Below are 17,000 nucleotides of genomic sequence, written 5' to 3' on the forward strand. Positions count from 1 at the left end.
AAATTGAATCGTAATAGGGCCACATTTGCACTGAACACATTTGTAAGATGGAGAATTGTTAAATCTCAAGCTAATTCTTAATGTCATGAGCCTATTCGAAACTAAGGTGTGTATGAGACGTGAACATGTGTATTTAAAAGGTAATTTTCTCATTATTTTAAGGGTAATGTATCACATCCTGTCTGACTCACAACCACTGCTGCAGTAATGGCTACACAATCCTGTGACCACTTCACTAACCACTTCAAAAACTCTGTTTACTTTTTTTTTTTTTTAATTCTGCTTACAACTAGTTTCCAGGCAGCCTTTGGCTCTGTGCCTTCATCTTCATTGTTTTCACTCAGTCTTTATAAAAGTCTTGCTAACTCTGCTGCTTTTTTAGCTTCTGACCAGTTTGCAGACAGATTTTTCTTTTCTTTTTTTTGTGAGTTTCCTTTTGTTCCTCTGGTTGTGATGGTGTGCAGAGATCTAAGCCACAGTTGGCTCAGCTTCACATGGGCTTGTGTGGAGATATGAGGGGGTTTGTCAAAGGAATCACCGCACCGCTTATTCTTCCATTACCACAGTGATAGGGAGGGGGGGGCAAAAACAAAACAAAAAGGAACGGCCTTATTATCAATATTAATCTAGTTTTGGAAAGGCATCGGTACGCTCTGAAGCTCGGCTGTCACAAAAAACATGCAACACGGCTTATTCAAGAAAGCCATGTTTGAACTTGCTAATGTTTTTTTTTTCCTCTTTCCATTTCTCCCTCCCGCTTTCTCTTCCCTCTTTCTGTCTACATGAGTTATTCTCTCTCTTCATTTAGCATGCCATTAGCTCTCCAAGCTGTTGTTTGTTTTCTTGCTTTAATGTTCTTTTATGAACAAAACAGCAGGATAAAAGCAATGAAAAAAGTGACTGAAATATAAAGCATGCACAGTTTTGAGGGTGTGTGTCGCGTAACTCCATGTGGTTGCATGGGTTACCAATCTTTGCCTGTGCGTGTCTGTGTGATTGCATGCTTTAGGAGAAGTGTGTGTGTATGTGTCTCTGCACATATACATGAGGGTGCTGGCTCTGAACATACTTGGGTCCAGATGCTCTAATTATAGAACGGCTATACGGGCTAATGACAGGAAATGCTGGTGTGTGTGAGACTAGGAAACATGAATGAAGGTCTTGTCATTCAACTCTTGAGCCCTGATTTCCTCCTGAAAATGTCCTTCAAATACCTTTTGAAGTTTGAATACACACACACACACACACACACACACACACACACACACACACACACACACACACACACACACACACACACACACACACACACACACCAACAAATATAGAGGATCAATTAGTGTATGGAGAGTTAAAGAGTCAGATTAATACTTTTAAGAGCTTTTGTTCTGAAATCTTGTCCCGAATTGGACTTCACTTTTCTTCAACCTTGTCTAGAAAAAGTATTTATTTTTTTCTTCTTACACCACCACTTTTGTAATTTAACTCTTAATGTCTGGCATATGAAATACACACAAAACGACAAAATGTGAAGTGTTAATTATACATTTAAAGGAGCTTGAGGCAGGATTGTGGCAGGATTTATGAAAAAAATCTGTATACGTTTTAAGTTTTCTAGTAATAATGTCAGATGAAGCGTTCCAAACCAAAAAGAATGAGCCCTCTAGTGTATCTCTCCGTTGCCTTGAACAGGCTGTGTGCTGCAAAATGTGCTGCAATTGTGACCGGAATTGTGGGGCCGAATTTCCCGCGCTGTCCTGCGGATGTGACGTCACATGACGCTGCATGCGCGTTCTCCCCGTTCTCCTGTGCCGGCTTCACTGTTGGCTGCAGTACCCCCGACGGCCGTCGTGGTGAAGGGTGGCGCTAGAGAGTCTCATTTCTTAAAAGGAGCCTCAAGCTCCTTTAAATCAAAAACACTTCCAATTTTGTATTTGATCATTTCCAAATAATATTTTTTCTCATAATTATGAATACACAACATACATTTATGTAGTTTTATTTGATTGTTTCTTCGTTTTGTAGGAATTTTTTTCGTTTTTTGATTACGGGGGCGGTACAAATATCTCACAAATGTATGTATCATATATGATACATCTGGCATTACAGGGTTAATAAGGCAGACCAAAGCTCCTCTTTGTACACTGACAGCAGTGGTTGAAGGTATAGGCGTGTTTGTTTGTCTCCTGGAGGTCCAAATGAGCATATCTGCATGACATATATGCATGTATATATTCTATCTGTTAGACAAGTCCACGTCTTCTTCCATGTGGCCGAATGAAAGAGGTGGGTGACCCCGTCCTCTCTCCGCGGGGCAGTCTTCTTGCTCTCTCATGATAGATCACTCACTGGAGTGGTTACGCGGGACACAGAGAAAGGGACAATGGTTCTGTCACATTGCCGTTAATAGCAAAGAAGAGTTTCAGTGTGTTAAAGGCAGTTATATGCCATTAATGTAAAAAAAAAAAAAAGACGTGCAATCAGAGTAAGTTATATTTATACAATGTGCAAATGTACCTTTCAACAACATCAACCTCAGTGGTAATTGGACTGTATTTATGTAGCGCTTCTCTGTTCTTGTTGACCACTCACTGCACTTAACACCACAAGCCACACACACCCACTCACACACACACACACACACACACACACACACACACACTCACACAGCGCTGTCGTAGCCTTTAGAAATCGACATATCCTTGTGTGCTGCAGTCCTTCTTTTATCACACACAATCACACATCACGGCCAATGTGGGGTTCAGTGTCTTGCCCAAGGACGCTTGGACAGGAGGCCAGTCAGGAATAAAACTACTGACTTTCAGGTTGGCGGGCGACTGCTCGACCTCCTGAGCCACTTTCTTAAATGAGTCCTTTTTTATTTCTTGTTTGGCCTCTGTTCTTTGTGATGTGGCTTCAGTACATTGAGGTTAGGAGGAATTTGTTTATGTCGGTGAAGCTACAGCATTTCAGTCGGATTGAAATTACCATTTTTGACCGGGCCACTGTGACACCTTGACTCTTTTATTTTGCTGCTCTTCTGTTGCAGAGTTGCGTGTGTGCCAGGGGTCATTGTGCTGTTATAAGACTCAGTTTCAGACAAGCGTTAACTTTTCAAACAGATGGCCTGGTATTTGACTGAAGAACACTTTGAGTGAAGAGATGGTAACGGTCAACTCAGTGATGCTAGGTACCCAGCTCCTGCAGCTGCGAGGCAAACCCCGGTCCTCCCTCCCACTGGGGGTGCTGGGCATTGAGGCCACATGTACTTTGGCATCAACTGTCCAAGAAGTCATGTTCAAGTGAAATTTTGTAAACCTAATCTGGATTGCCATGAGATAAGTGGATCTCTCTTAGATACCTTTCCTAATAAGCCACACTTATTTTCTAGTCGTCAACTTTACCTTAGCTTGTAGCTTGACACACCAAGCCGAAAATCGGCCGTCGGGCCGTCGGTGAGCGTCGGTTCGCGTCTGTCGGCATAGTTTCCCCGGTGTGTCCCGCACGCCGCCTCAGGTCGGCCGCCCGTCGGGAGCTTTTCAGCCGATTCGACATGTCGAATCGGCGTCGGCACTTTTCCCTTGACACTTTTCCCTTGTGCACTACTGCTCCCCTAGTGGGGGTGGAAAGAGCCGGTTGTGATCGCTTTAGAAAAGTGCAGGAGGCTCTTTGCAGAAATCCTGTCTCTTGTGGTAGGAACAGAAGGCTTCCCCTTCAGTCCTTCCTGCTTTAGGGAGAGAAGCACAGGTGAATGATAACAGAAGGGGTTGCAGGTACTCCTGCACGAGTACAGTTGGTTGTTTCAGAACTAAAGAGAGACTCTGCACTCTCAAATATTACATTAATAAATCAATTCACCCCTCTAGTCCGTTGCAACTCAATCTTCTCTCATATTCCTCTGTCATCTTGGTCTGTGAATGGACAATAACGTTCTGATAAAAAAACAAAGTAAATCTCTGAGTTCATTTTTCCATGATATAATGACATGCATGCACATATCGCAGTTGAATTAGATATGAATCATACTGTTACCACGGTTCCCTCTTTCTGGTAGGTCTTGTTTAGACTGGACTGCAGTCAGGTTTGGGTCTACTTCACACATGTTCAGCTTTCTCCTTACATCTGTATGGGATATAACGGTTGACTTGTAAGTGTTAAGTTCAGACGGTGTTAAGCAGAGTTCTGTCGTCTTTCTGCATGCAATCCGTATGTTTTTGTGCAGCAGTTGCACTGATCATTGCTCTACTCTTTTTATTGTTATGGTAACATCAGTTGATTTGGCATCTCCATCCTCTTCAAGTGTCCTTTGTAGAGATGATTGCAAAAGTAATGGATTTTGTTTTCTGATATGGGTTTTATCAAAGTTCAGATGGCAGCTCCATCTGCTCTGGTGCTTTTTACAGCCTCAAAAATGTCATCTCCGTGGTCCTCATCAAAACCTTGATTCTCCGACTCTGTGTCACGTCTATGGAACTAGGAAATGCAAGAAAGAAACACGAGATGGGGAAAATGAGAAGACCCAATCAAGAAAAACAAAGGACATGAACGAGTGAGGACAAATGATGAACAGAGGAGAGAAGAAGAAGAAAAAACTAGGATAATTAAAGCTGCAAGCAGCGATGAACGGGCCCTCGCATCCTTGTGCACGTTCAGGCTGCAGTGGAAGCTTGTATGACTTGCATGTAGATTCTTCAGGCCTGGACATTTAGCGGATGAAACCACCCACGACTCTCTATATCAAACCATTCAAAAGTTATGGCTGAAAGTAGGAACTATCAAATATTGACCAATCAGAAGAAGGGGCGGGGTTAATTCAGTCCAATGAAGGTCAAGTACTCAATACCGAGTCCGATGACACCACCCACATGTCTTTATCACAACCTGTTCAAAAGTTATGGCAGAGAACAGGGACTATCAAATATCGACCAATGAGAAGAAGGGGCTAATTTGCACCAATTATGGTCAAGGACTCAAACCCATGTCCGATGACACCACCCACGAGTGTTTATGTCAAACATTCAAAAGTTATTGCAGAAAATAGGAACTATCACATATGGACCAATCAGAAGAAGGGGCGGGGCTAATTCATGCAGATGAAGGGTGGGCACGCTTTTTGGCATCTATCGTTACCCTGGTAACGCTTTTGAAAGAGAAAAGTAATGCGCGTCGTCGAAGGATGGAGACGCACATTTTGATGTATAACACACCTTGGTGCACGTTACGGTTCGGGCCGCATTAAGGGCCGAAGAAATGGCATAAATTGCGCCAAAATTACACCATTAATGCAAAATTGGCGACTTCCTGTTTGGTTTCGGCCATGGCGCCAAGAGACTTTTCTTTAAGTTGCGACATGATACAGGTGTGTACCGATTTCCGTGCATGTACGTCAAACCGTATTGTGGGGCTTGAGGAACAAAGTTTTCTAGGGGGCGCTGTTGAGCCATTTTGCCACGGCCATTAATGCAAACCATGAAATGATGACTTTTGGGGCACGTTTAAGTCTGAATTAAGCTTCTGCGTCACACCAACGCAGAGCACACGCTGCAGCCGTGACGCCGTGCTTTGATTTGATTTGATTTGACATCTTTATTGACAATGAAAAATGTATAAATACATAGGCCACACCATCATCAAAAGGATAAAAACACAATAAAGCAGAAGCTTATTTCCATTGCGGTCCTTTAAGATATGTGTGTGTGTAAACAATGGTCTGCTGAATGAAAGTGTGGTGTGTGCTGAACCCTTCTGACTTCTCCGTCTCTCCATTTGGTCGCGGTGCAGTACCCCCCGCGGCCACTAGTTAGCGATCTTTTTCTGAATGGTTTATCCGACTTTTTCCGGTCACAGTAAATCAAAGAGATAAGGACAACTATTGTGCAAAAAACAAAAACAAAAAAAATCACACATAAACGAAGAAAAGAGCCCTGGAAGTTCACTACTGATTCAAACCGGAAACCGGAAATGCTTCGCTTTCAAACGAACCAATCACAGCCCTCTCGGTCTGCGTGTGGTCTGCGTCTCCTCGACGCGTAGTTACAATTTTCGGGAGGTGCACGTCAGTGACGGCGCAGGTGACGGCGTGTCCTCTGCGTCGATCCAAACCACACGCCGTAGGCACGGCGCCATTTTGACGCAGCTTTTTTAACTGAGCCTTTAGGGGGAAAAAAGGCCCTCATTTCATCGTAAAAATAAAAATAAAAATGCCTACAGATACAATAGGGCCTTTGCACTGTCAGTGCTCGGGCCCTAATAAAGGGTTGACAAAGGAGCAAATAGGAAAGTATCGTATAGTATAGTATAAGACTGAAAAAATGGATCAATAAATGCAATTGCCAATGTCATGAAATAAATGACATCAAGAATGAAATTTGGGAAAATAAATGAATGACAAGTCTGAAGAAGAAAAGCATGAGAAGAAGGTAAAGAAGGCTAGCACTGAGAAAATAAAGACTAAAAACAAGGAAATTGAAGAGGGAGATGAGGAGAAAATCATGGAGAAAACAGGAGGTGATCGACTTCCTGAATGTGATCATTACATCACTTCCTCTGATAGTTTATTGAACACACACACACACACACACACACACACACACACACACACACACACACACACACACACACACACACACACACACACACACACACACACACATGCACACGTTACTGAGTAATTTAAGCAGCTTTAAACAGCTTTAAAGAAGATGCAGCAATGTAATCTGATTCTTAATTCTTGTGCCTCATTTAAGCGTGTGTGTGTGTGTGTGTGTGTGTGTGTGTTTGTGTGTGTGTGCGCATGTGTATATCCACGACTCAGGATAAATAGTTCAGTGCAAATACAAGAAGCTGAATTGGATCTTTGTTTCTCTGTTGGCGTGCATGTTTATACCACTCGCCCTCTGTGATCTTTTGACTTTTGTTTCATGATAAAACATCTTTGTCAAACATTTCATCTTTTCATCACTTTTACGCCGTTACTTTCCCTTTTATCTTTTTCTTTAGATTATTCTTTTTCTTGCCTTTTGTTTCCTTTCTTGCACAGCTTGTTTATTTCTTATCCTTTTCTTCCATTATCATGCCTTTATCTCCTTGCCTATCTCCTCTCTTTGTGTCTTCTCCTCTTCTTTCCTGTCCTTATTTATTTTCTTGCTTCCTTCTCTCTGTCTCCTCATTTGCCTTCTTTTCTTCTTCAGTGTTTCTCCTCCTGTTATTGTCTCTTTTCTCTTTTACTCAGAGCTGGTCCTTAAAGAAACTTGTGATCATCCAGCCATTCATTCATTTTCTATACCTGGTTTCATCGTGTACTGTGCCACGTGACGTTTTATAGGGTTGTGCAAACATTTTGTTCCAGTTTTTTTTTTTTTTCAATTCCAACTTTTGACTCACATGAGGATTTTTTAGGCTTTTTGTTGTGATACTTCTCTTATTAATATATATATATATATATATATATATATATATATATATATATATATATATATATATATATATATAATTATATATTATATGGTATTTTATTTTGAAAGTTCAGCTGGTTTTCAAAAGCCATGTCAGATTTTCACCGGTCAATGTTTAGTAAATGATCATTTTTATTCATTTTTCAAAGTATTTCAGTGACCGTTGTGGGTTTTTCTTTCTTGATTGTAGTGGTAAAGAAAGATAAATGTGTCCATGTATATGTTAAAGAGCTTGTCACTGCTACATTTTCTTTTTAAGTGCGGAAATCCAACGATTAGCAGCATCACTGGCATGTCCTGTATTAATGTAATACGCACCTTGTTCGTTCTCTTGAAATATACACATCAAATATTGACAAACAAATGTCTAATTTTGTAAAGACACAAAGATTGGCTTAATTGTAATACTTGTGTGCAGGCCTGTTTTTGTTGGCAGTGATCTGACACACATACATGCACAGGCTAACTGTATTAATAGGAGTCTGTTTTGTGTCAGGCAGGTCTTAATAGGATCACTGTGAGAGACATGGGGCTGTCTGTCAGTCTAAGTTCATTAACTGATGATAGATAACCTGTACTCTGTGTGTTTGTGTGTTCATGCATGTACGTGTGTGTGTGTGTGTGTGTGTGTGTGTGTGTGTGTGTGTGTGTGTGTGTGTGTGTGTGTGTGTGTGTGTGTGATGGTTTGAGAGAGTGAGAGATGTGTGCACATGGGCTTTTAAAAGAGCTTCCTTGCTTATGTGTACATTTTCTCCCTCTTTCTCTCTCTCACTCTCTCTTGTGTAAGTTATAGCCCTAAGTTGGAGGCCTTATCAGGTTCAGGGCACATGGATGCCTCCTTCTCTCCTCCTTCTCTCCTCCTTCTCTCCTCCTTCCCTCCTCCTTCTCTCCTCCTTCTCTCCTCCTTCTCTCCTCCTTCTCTCCTCTGCCTCCATTTCTTTGAACTCTAGCACACCAACTTGTAGTTTTCTTTCGTTTTCCTCTCCTTCCTACTCATCCAATCTTTTTCGTCCCCATTCTTTTCAATGCAGGAGGATGCTTTATTTAATTGGCCTGTTCTTTATCCTCCTCTCCCCATCTTTGCCTCTACCTCTTGTGTTTCTGGACCAGCTGTTTTCAAACTTTTCTATCTTACTTTTAATTAAATGTCTACCTCTCCTGTTTAAGCACACACAAACTGGATCAAAATATTGGGGAAATAAATGTTAAATGTAGCACTGCATCTGTTAATGTAATGCATCCCAGTTGCTTTATTTATTTATTTATTTATTTATTTATTTATTTATTTATTATTATTTATTATTTTGCTGACAGGGTAAAGGGGTTAAATTATTTCTTCTTTACTGGAGGCAATTACAGTCACATGTGGTTGAAGTACCTCTTCCTGACATACACCCATATTTATATTTGATTAGTTTGTTTGATTCCTGTCCAATCATTACCTTTTTCTTCCCCTGATCTGATCAAATGCTTCCCTAAAATCAGATGAAAAAATCACAAATTTTTCCCCAATATTCAGCTGAGTTGGCCGTATTATACGTCTTAATTTTGCATGTTTTATATGTTTTACATTACTCAAATCCAGTGTAATCCTGCATGGTTCCTAAATTCATGTGTTTTCTTCTTCCAAAGTATGAACTTCCACTTCCAGGTGTTCATTTAATGTTTGTACATGCCGTACGTTCCTTCAACCCAAATCACTATGTGTTATAGTGGTACCAAATCTAATTTACCATCCCCTTTCTCTCTCTCACTCTCTTTTTTTTTGTAGTTTCACTAAACCCTCATATTTGTATTCTGTCAGATGCTACTCTGTTTCACAAATACATAGCCCAAAGGTACTTTTATCAAGTGATCAACTTTCTGGCATCGGACTAAATGGCCTTTTTTAAGTGAAGTAGTTTATTTCAACTGTGCTCACACAGACACACACTCGCACGCCCACTCACAGAGAGATCAGCTGACGCTCCAAATGATTTGCACGATGATTGTAAGCTGCTCACCATACACGCAGTGACACAAAGGAGAGCCTATTGAAAAGAGATTTGTGCATGACAATGCGTGCATCAGCAGAGTGTGTTTGCGCTTGTTTTCCGTGTGTGAGGGCAGTGTTTGAACATTTTAGGCAGTTTTGATGAGCCGATGATCTGCTGTGAGCTGAGTATGTGCTGCTCCGACGTGTCTCCTGACCTCTGTCGTCTCCAACAGTCCTGAGATTTTCATGACATATTGATAGCCTCCTAAAAAAGCTCAGACCAAAGTTAGGTTTTTATTTTCGTGCAAAAAAATGTTTTCCTTTTGCTGCTAGAAAAAGATTGGTACAAAGTACCTTTTTGTCAGTATTAGACTATGGTGATGTAATTTACATGCATGCATCTTCATTTCTTTTGAAAAAACTGGATGTAGTCTATCATGCTGCCTTGCGGTTTGTAACAGGTTCAAGTGCACGTACACATCATTGTAATTTGTATCAAATGGTTGAATGGACTTCACTGAGTCTAAGGAGAAAATCACATATGTTAATATTTATTGCAAAAGCATTACTGGGTAAACTACCTCTGTACATATCCAATTTATTGAAATATTACTCTAGCAGCTATGACACCAGATCATCAGAGAAAATTCTCCTCATGGTCCCAAGCACTGGAACAGAGTTGGTAAATCAGCCTTTTCCTTTTATTCACCGCAAGCTTGGAATGAGCTACAACACATACTCAACCTTAAATATTTACCCTCTCTTAACATGTTCAAACACATGTTAAAATCAGTTTTCACAGAACAATGTCATTGTTTTTAATCAAGTGTCATTCTTGTCATGAATTATTTTTAGCTTTCTGATCCTTGTATGTTTTATGTTTGTTTCTTGTTTTGATATTTTTTTATTTTTTGTAAAGTTACTTCTCCTTGTATGTATTTTCTTTTATATGAATTTATTTTTTTGCTGCCATCTTGACCAGGACTCCCTGGCAGAAGAGATATTGTATCTCAATGGGACTTTCCTGAATAAATAAAGGATAAATAAATAAAAATGACACAACGGGGTTACAGCACTATTTTAGTACACGCCCTCATTGAAAACTTATGAGAACAATGGTAAAGGTACCTGATTATCAGCGACTATTAAGGCGACTTTTCTACTAAGTCAGATGTTTCAAAGACTTTTGACTAAAAATAGAGAATAAAAGAATGAATGAAATTGAATAAAGTACTAATCCAACACTGATTTCAGGCTACCTGTCAGCACGCTGACCTGTCAGATATAAGACTGGGATCATGTGCGGTGGCGATGGGATTAATGGCCTGCAAAAGCTTAAAGAGCCATTAAATTTTGTGGAGACACATAAAAGGCTCTACAATCATAATCAATAATATTTAATGACACAGAGAGTGGAGACGTAGTGATTTATGCAGCTTTAGTTGACTAAAGACCCATCATTACTTATATATGGATGATTAATTGTCACTAGTAAGTCAAAAGCGGTGATTAAAATTAACATCTGAAGACTGGAGATTTGTTGCTCGTCGACACCAAACAAAGGACATAAAAATTTCAGGAGTTCAAATCTCATAAAATAAATGCATGTAAATTTATTTTTCTTGAACTGTGTCTTTTTTCCCATCTCATATAATATCTTTTGTCATTCAGATATTTTTAGGTGATTTGAATACATATTTTTTTAATTTTCTTGTTCTTTTCTTCCTGCACCCTTTTCTGAAACAGGTATGGAGGAGAGGACGAATGCACCATCATGGGCCAGTGGAAGTCGTCCTTCCAAGGTAACAACTGACCACTTACCAAGGAGGATAGCGATCAGTTGAAGATGGTTATAAGTAGGGTTGCAAAATTCCGGGAATTTTCAAAGTTGGAAACTTTCCATGGGAATTAACGGGAATATATGGGAATTAACGGGAATATATGGCAATTAACGGGAATAAATAAGAAATTTACCGAATTGAAGGTTGGCCCTTAACAGGGAACTTAAATATAGTTGGGGGAAATATATTGTAGCATAGTCTTGGCTAAAACAACCAGATTTAATGCAAGTACACTCCTCAATCACATGCACACAGCACATTGCTTACTGCAGGGCTATTGAGGCCACGCCCCCTACAGGCACTGTGCATTCCTCCATCACATGCACAGGTGATTTCTTGAAGCCTGGAGGCCACACATTTGAGCTCAAAGCACAAGACTATTGAAGCCACACATTTGAGCCACGGACTATATAAAGTCAAGTAAGTTTTGATAATATTATGGGGTAAATATATTTGATCTATAATGGTATTAATGTTTAACTTGCAAATATTAAATACAAATGTATTAACACAGTAGCTAGCTAGCTGGTAAGTTAGGTGCTAAATGAAAGCTATTTTTCATTTCATTGACCATTTAAGAGGCTAGCTTATTATGGTGGTAGCTACCTCAAATTTGATGCTGTTTTTTCTGACTCCAGCAAGACGGTTTTCTGTAACCATTGGACCATGGATATCTGCTTATGACAAAATAAATATTTACATTTATGTTTGGATATGATACAGTTTGTTTAAATTACCCCCAATTTCCAGTTAATTCCCATAAATTCCCAATAATTCCCATAAATTCCCATAATTCCCATAATTCCCATAATTCCCATGGAAAGTTTCCAATTTGGAATATTTCCAAAATTCCCCAGCTTAACTTCCCATGGAAAGTTTCCGGAAAGTTTCCGGAAATTTACCGGAAATTTTCCACCCCTTTGCAACCCTAGTTATAAGACAGATACAGACAAAACTTAGTACCCCGTCTTTTAAACCCTGTACTTGGTATATAAACATAAAAACGACCGTAGCAGCTTTTAGTCAAATCTAGGCAAATACTTTAAATTTGTAAGATCTCTCATCAAATTTATCCTGGCATTAGATTCTGTAATGCTCGTAGAAATATTCAGTTCAATTCATCTCAAGTCAAACTTTATTTCTATAACATATTTGAAACAAGGAGTTAACCGAACTTAGAACATTAAACGTCATGCACTAAAAGCTTAAAATCACAACATAAAGCAAATGTTTGAATAATAAAAAACCTGAGAATTTGCCCAACTGGGACTAAAAGACAATGAAAATTTTCAAGTGTGCTAACAGCTTTAATATTAAAATGTCTCCAGCGTGTTGGGAATGCTCCAACTCCTCGGTTCTTAGTTTTGACCTGGGAACGTCCAGGAGCAGCCGGTTAGCGGACCTCATAGCTCCTGCTGGAGTATGAGGCTGTACCGGTTCCAAGAAGCAGGGCAAACTTTTTTTTTTAATTTAAAGTGTTAACTATATATTGAAATTGGGCCGCTCGGTGGTGCAGTGGGTTAAGCAGCGGCTCTTATACTGAGGCTACAGTCCTCGTGCAGTGGTCGCAGGTTCGAATCCCGGCCTGCGCACCTTTGCTGCATGTCATTCTCTCTCTACCCCTTTCCTGTCTGCAACTTCAATAAAGGGCCACTAAAGCCCAAAAAAAAATCTTAAAAAAAAACTAAAAACAACTATATATTGAAATCAAAAACACTTCCAATTTTGTGTTTGATAATTTCAAAAAAAATATTTTTTCTTATAATTATGACTACTGTACATTAGATACGTTTATACCGTTTTTATTTGATTGTTGTTGTTTTTTTTTTTTAGAATTGTTTTGGGGTTTATAAAAATAATCATTTTTCCATTATGGGGTAGTACAACTGTCTCTGAAATTCATGTATCAAACATGTTACATCTGGCATTATAGGGTTAAGACATTTAAAAATGAGGGCACCCCGTTAGATAACTGCAGATTGAACTGCAACATCTACCACAGACCTATAGAAGGTCTTGCTGCAAACACTGAAGGATCCTCAAGATTCCCCAACAAGTACAAGTCAAGGTTGACGATTTAAAGCCATTTTACAGTCAACCTGGGCCATCGTTCAACCAAAACTAGGGTAACTAAAATAGTGGTATTGTTCCCCCTAACTGGGTTGAGGCCTTGGCTGAAATCGTGTAAAGTATGTTATTGTTGCAACGATCCAAAGCATGCCAGTAAACGCCCCAAAATCTCAAGTGAATGCAAAAAAAGTTAAGAAAAACTGAGAGACTGATAAATGTACGCAGGGAATGACTGCTCCAGGCTGAGGGTGAATCTTGCAAAAAAAGAAACCAGATAAAAACAACAACAAAAAACAGAACAAAGTATTAAAATAGGGGATACTTTTGATCAAAACCAAATATCCACAGTCTCCATTTAATATATAGTAACTGAGAAGAGACGGTTTTAAATTTTAATGCATAATGGTCAGTGCAACTAAAAATTATTTTCTACTACACTGGTACCCATTACTGTAGCTTGGGATACATTTTTTTTTACGAAATTAAAAAGATAAATCATTCCAACTTGTGTGCAACCATGTACAGTACATCCATAAATAAATAAAGCTGAATTCAATTCCATTCAGCTTTATTTATATAGCAACATACAGTGTCAGTGTCACTGTATCATGACAAATTTAATCTTCAGACACTTCAGGAAGATGATGCCTGTCTGGAAGTCACCACAACTTTTTTTTTTTTTCAAGCATAAATTATGAAACAATCAATAAAATGATTTTTTAAGCCCAGAATTCCCATAAAATCTGTAAACATTTGAATTAAATGCATCATCTAGTAAACAAGATGCAGCGTGGAGTGGTCAGCCAGCCTGACACGGATCAAAGCGGCAGACTCTGGGGATTATTATTCTAAGGACGCGTTTATGCCCTCTTCTCTCAGCAGCAAAGGAAATTCACAAGTTCTTCAAAATGTCAGACTCTCACCGTCTTCTGAGAAGTTTTAAAGAACAATATACAGGATTGTGATAAGGTCTTTCAGTCTGCTTCTGTCAGTGCAACTATTATTAGTGTTCCTGTTACTGTGCAGATGAGGCCACTGATGCCATTAAAAGTGGTCAGATTAAATAAGGAAATCTGTTTGCTTATCTTGTCTCCCTCTCCAGAGTTATGCGGATGGCTCCCAGTATATGGCATCCCATGACAGCCTCTCACCTCCCTACGCCAACTCCAGATTAGCAGGTATTGTGTCCGTTAAGAGCCTGCCTCTTATTATTTTATATTCGCTTCTCTTGGGTGTGTGTGTGTGTGTGTGTGTGTGTGTACGCACACGCAGGGAATTAATGCAACGCTAGTGTACACTGGAGGAGACAGGTCATCTGGCATGTGATTTCTCTCTCTCTCTCTTTCTCTTTCCCCTCCCTCGGCCCACTGTGTGGAAAAACGCCAGGCAGAGTGTGCTCATTTACCCATGATGCTCTCTGCCTCTGGCTCTCTCCGATGTGGCTCCAGTTGTGAGCAAATGGCCACTGACACAGATAATCTGCCCCTCTCTCTCTTCGTTTCTCACTCACACACACACACTGACACACGCACACACACACACGCACACACACACATGCACACACACACACACATCATTACAATCACTGAAATCCAAACATCCAGATGTGTGCGTGCACTCACACAGACTCGCGCATGCACGCACACATGCAATACCCAGAACTTAATTACCTTTGACTGGATGCATCAAATATGGAAGATGTCAGCTCTCTGACTGTCTGCTCTACTGCTGCCTCCCTGTCTCTCACCACTGCTTTCCCTCAGCTCACACCGGCAAACATTTCATCTCCAAACTGATGTCTGAAAGCACAAGGTTAAGGTGTATCTGTCATCCAGATTTCAGAGAGTGTATTTGTTTAAAAGAGAACAAATAACTCACGATAATTGTATGTGAGAATGTCTGCACGTCGTCGCTTTGAGACTCGGGGTCGCCCACGACATGAAACAAAGGTGTAAATCTATAGTTTGGTAGATGGTTTGAACTGCTTTCGTGACTTACACCACATCAAAGGTGATGACTATCACAGGCTTCCTTTACACATAAAGCATCAAGGAAGATTTGATCACTTTAGAAATGTGTATCTACAGTACACATCTAGAGTCTGATACAAGGAACACGCTCAAAGTCCAAAAAAGACAGAAAGGTTTATAGAATAGATAAATGACACAATCTACACCCATCAGATAAAAAAAAATGACAGGGCTGGATCAAAAAAAGGTGCAAGCCACCTTGGCTTGGGTTTCATAGCAAGGAGCAGTTGTGCCTTGTAGCACGGCGAGTGCTACGGGGCCCGACCGACAGGATAGAGAGGACACAGAGTTTGGTGGCAGAACCCTTTATTTGTCACCAACCACTCTCACACGTACCCAAGCACCTTCTCCCAGGACCAGCAGCAGCTTCTCCGACCCTGCAGCTTCTCTGTCTCTCCCTTATAAGGCTGGCAGGGTGGAGAGGCTGACGGGCCACACCTGTGTCCCGTCAGCCTGAGTGGCTGCAGCTCCTCCACCCTGCCACATGCCTCAGAGAGAACTATTGATGAGTTGAAAAAATGTTTAGGAAGAACTTTGGAAGAAGATTTAGGAATTTGGGGTAAATCTCTGAGTAAAGACCAAGGTTGGAAATACTGTTGGACTTGCATGACCTTTGAGTCCTTGGGGAGCTTTTTTTGCACGATGAATTGTGCCGTTGTGATCAGCATGATTACGTGGAAGACCATTGTCACTCATCACAGCCTTGGTCTACATCCAAGAAACGTAACCTGAATCGGGATTATGGTACTTACTTACTTAGGCCCGTCGCTCCCAGTGGAGCATAGGCCACCGACGACTTTTCTCCATTTAACAGCATTTTGGGCTGTTCTTTCTGCCTCCCCCAGCTGATTCCATGGCTCTTGAGTTCTGCTTCAGTGTCCCGTCTCCAGCTGTTTTTGGGCCGCCCTCTCTTTCTCTTCCCCTGGGGGTTCCAAGTCAGGGCCTGGCGTGTGATAGTAGCCGCTGGTTTCCTCAGGGTGTGACCGATCCATCCCCACTTTCGCCTCAGTATTTGCTTTTCTACTGGCTCCTGTTTTCCTCTCTGCCACAGTTCCTCGTTTTTCATTTTTTGTCTGGCCACCTGATTTTCAATATGCACCTCAGACAGCAGTTGATGAAGGTTTGTATCCTTTGCAACGTCCTTTTTGTCCTTCTCCACGTCTCTGAACCGTAGAGAAGGATGCTTTTCACATTGGAATTGAAGATACGCACCTTAGTTGTTGTGGTTATTTCTTTGGATGACCAGGTTTGTTAAAGGTTTGTTACAGAAACACTGATTATGGTATATCGGTTCAAAACAGCCTTGAGTGCACTGAGCCCCGTCTCCTCGTAGACAGACAGTGGACATGTTCTGTGGTCCGATGAGTCCACATTGGGAAAAATCGATGTCCCAAAAATGAAAATGACTACTTGTGAATGGGAAAACGTATCATAACTGGTGGTACGGAGCCTCATAATCCAGGACTGCGCCATGTGTGACGGTACCATTGATGAAGCAGCATATGTTGAAGTTTTAAAGAGGCATTTTTTACCAACAATGTAATCCCTCTCACGTGCTTATTTCAGCAGGACAATGCAATAACTACGCGTGGCCTCGCAGGCTGTGAGTGCGTCTGATTGACTGCCATGC

At 40.6% G+C, this 17,000-nt stretch overlaps 1 protein-coding gene across 3 annotated transcripts in view; it reads left to right on the forward strand.

Moving 5' to 3' along the window:
• Window positions 1–17,000, forward strand: part of LOC133455535 (transcription factor 4-like) — a 312,468-nt gene that overhangs the window by 82,825 nt on the left and 212,643 nt on the right. For all 3 annotated transcript variants that reach the window (XM_061734619.1, XM_061734617.1, XM_061734618.1), the window contains 2 exons: window positions 11,176–11,231; window positions 14,443–14,518. In XM_061734619.1, coding sequence (XP_061590603.1) covers window positions 11,176–11,231; window positions 14,443–14,518 — 132 coding nt within the window. The remainder of the gene's footprint in view (window positions 1–11,175; window positions 11,232–14,442; window positions 14,519–17,000) is intronic.

Source organism: Cololabis saira, chromosome 11 (assembly GCF_033807715.1).
Source record: "Cololabis saira isolate AMF1-May2022 chromosome 11, fColSai1.1, whole genome shotgun sequence".
NCBI classification, from domain to species: domain Eukaryota; kingdom Metazoa; phylum Chordata; class Actinopteri; order Beloniformes; family Belonidae; genus Cololabis; species Cololabis saira.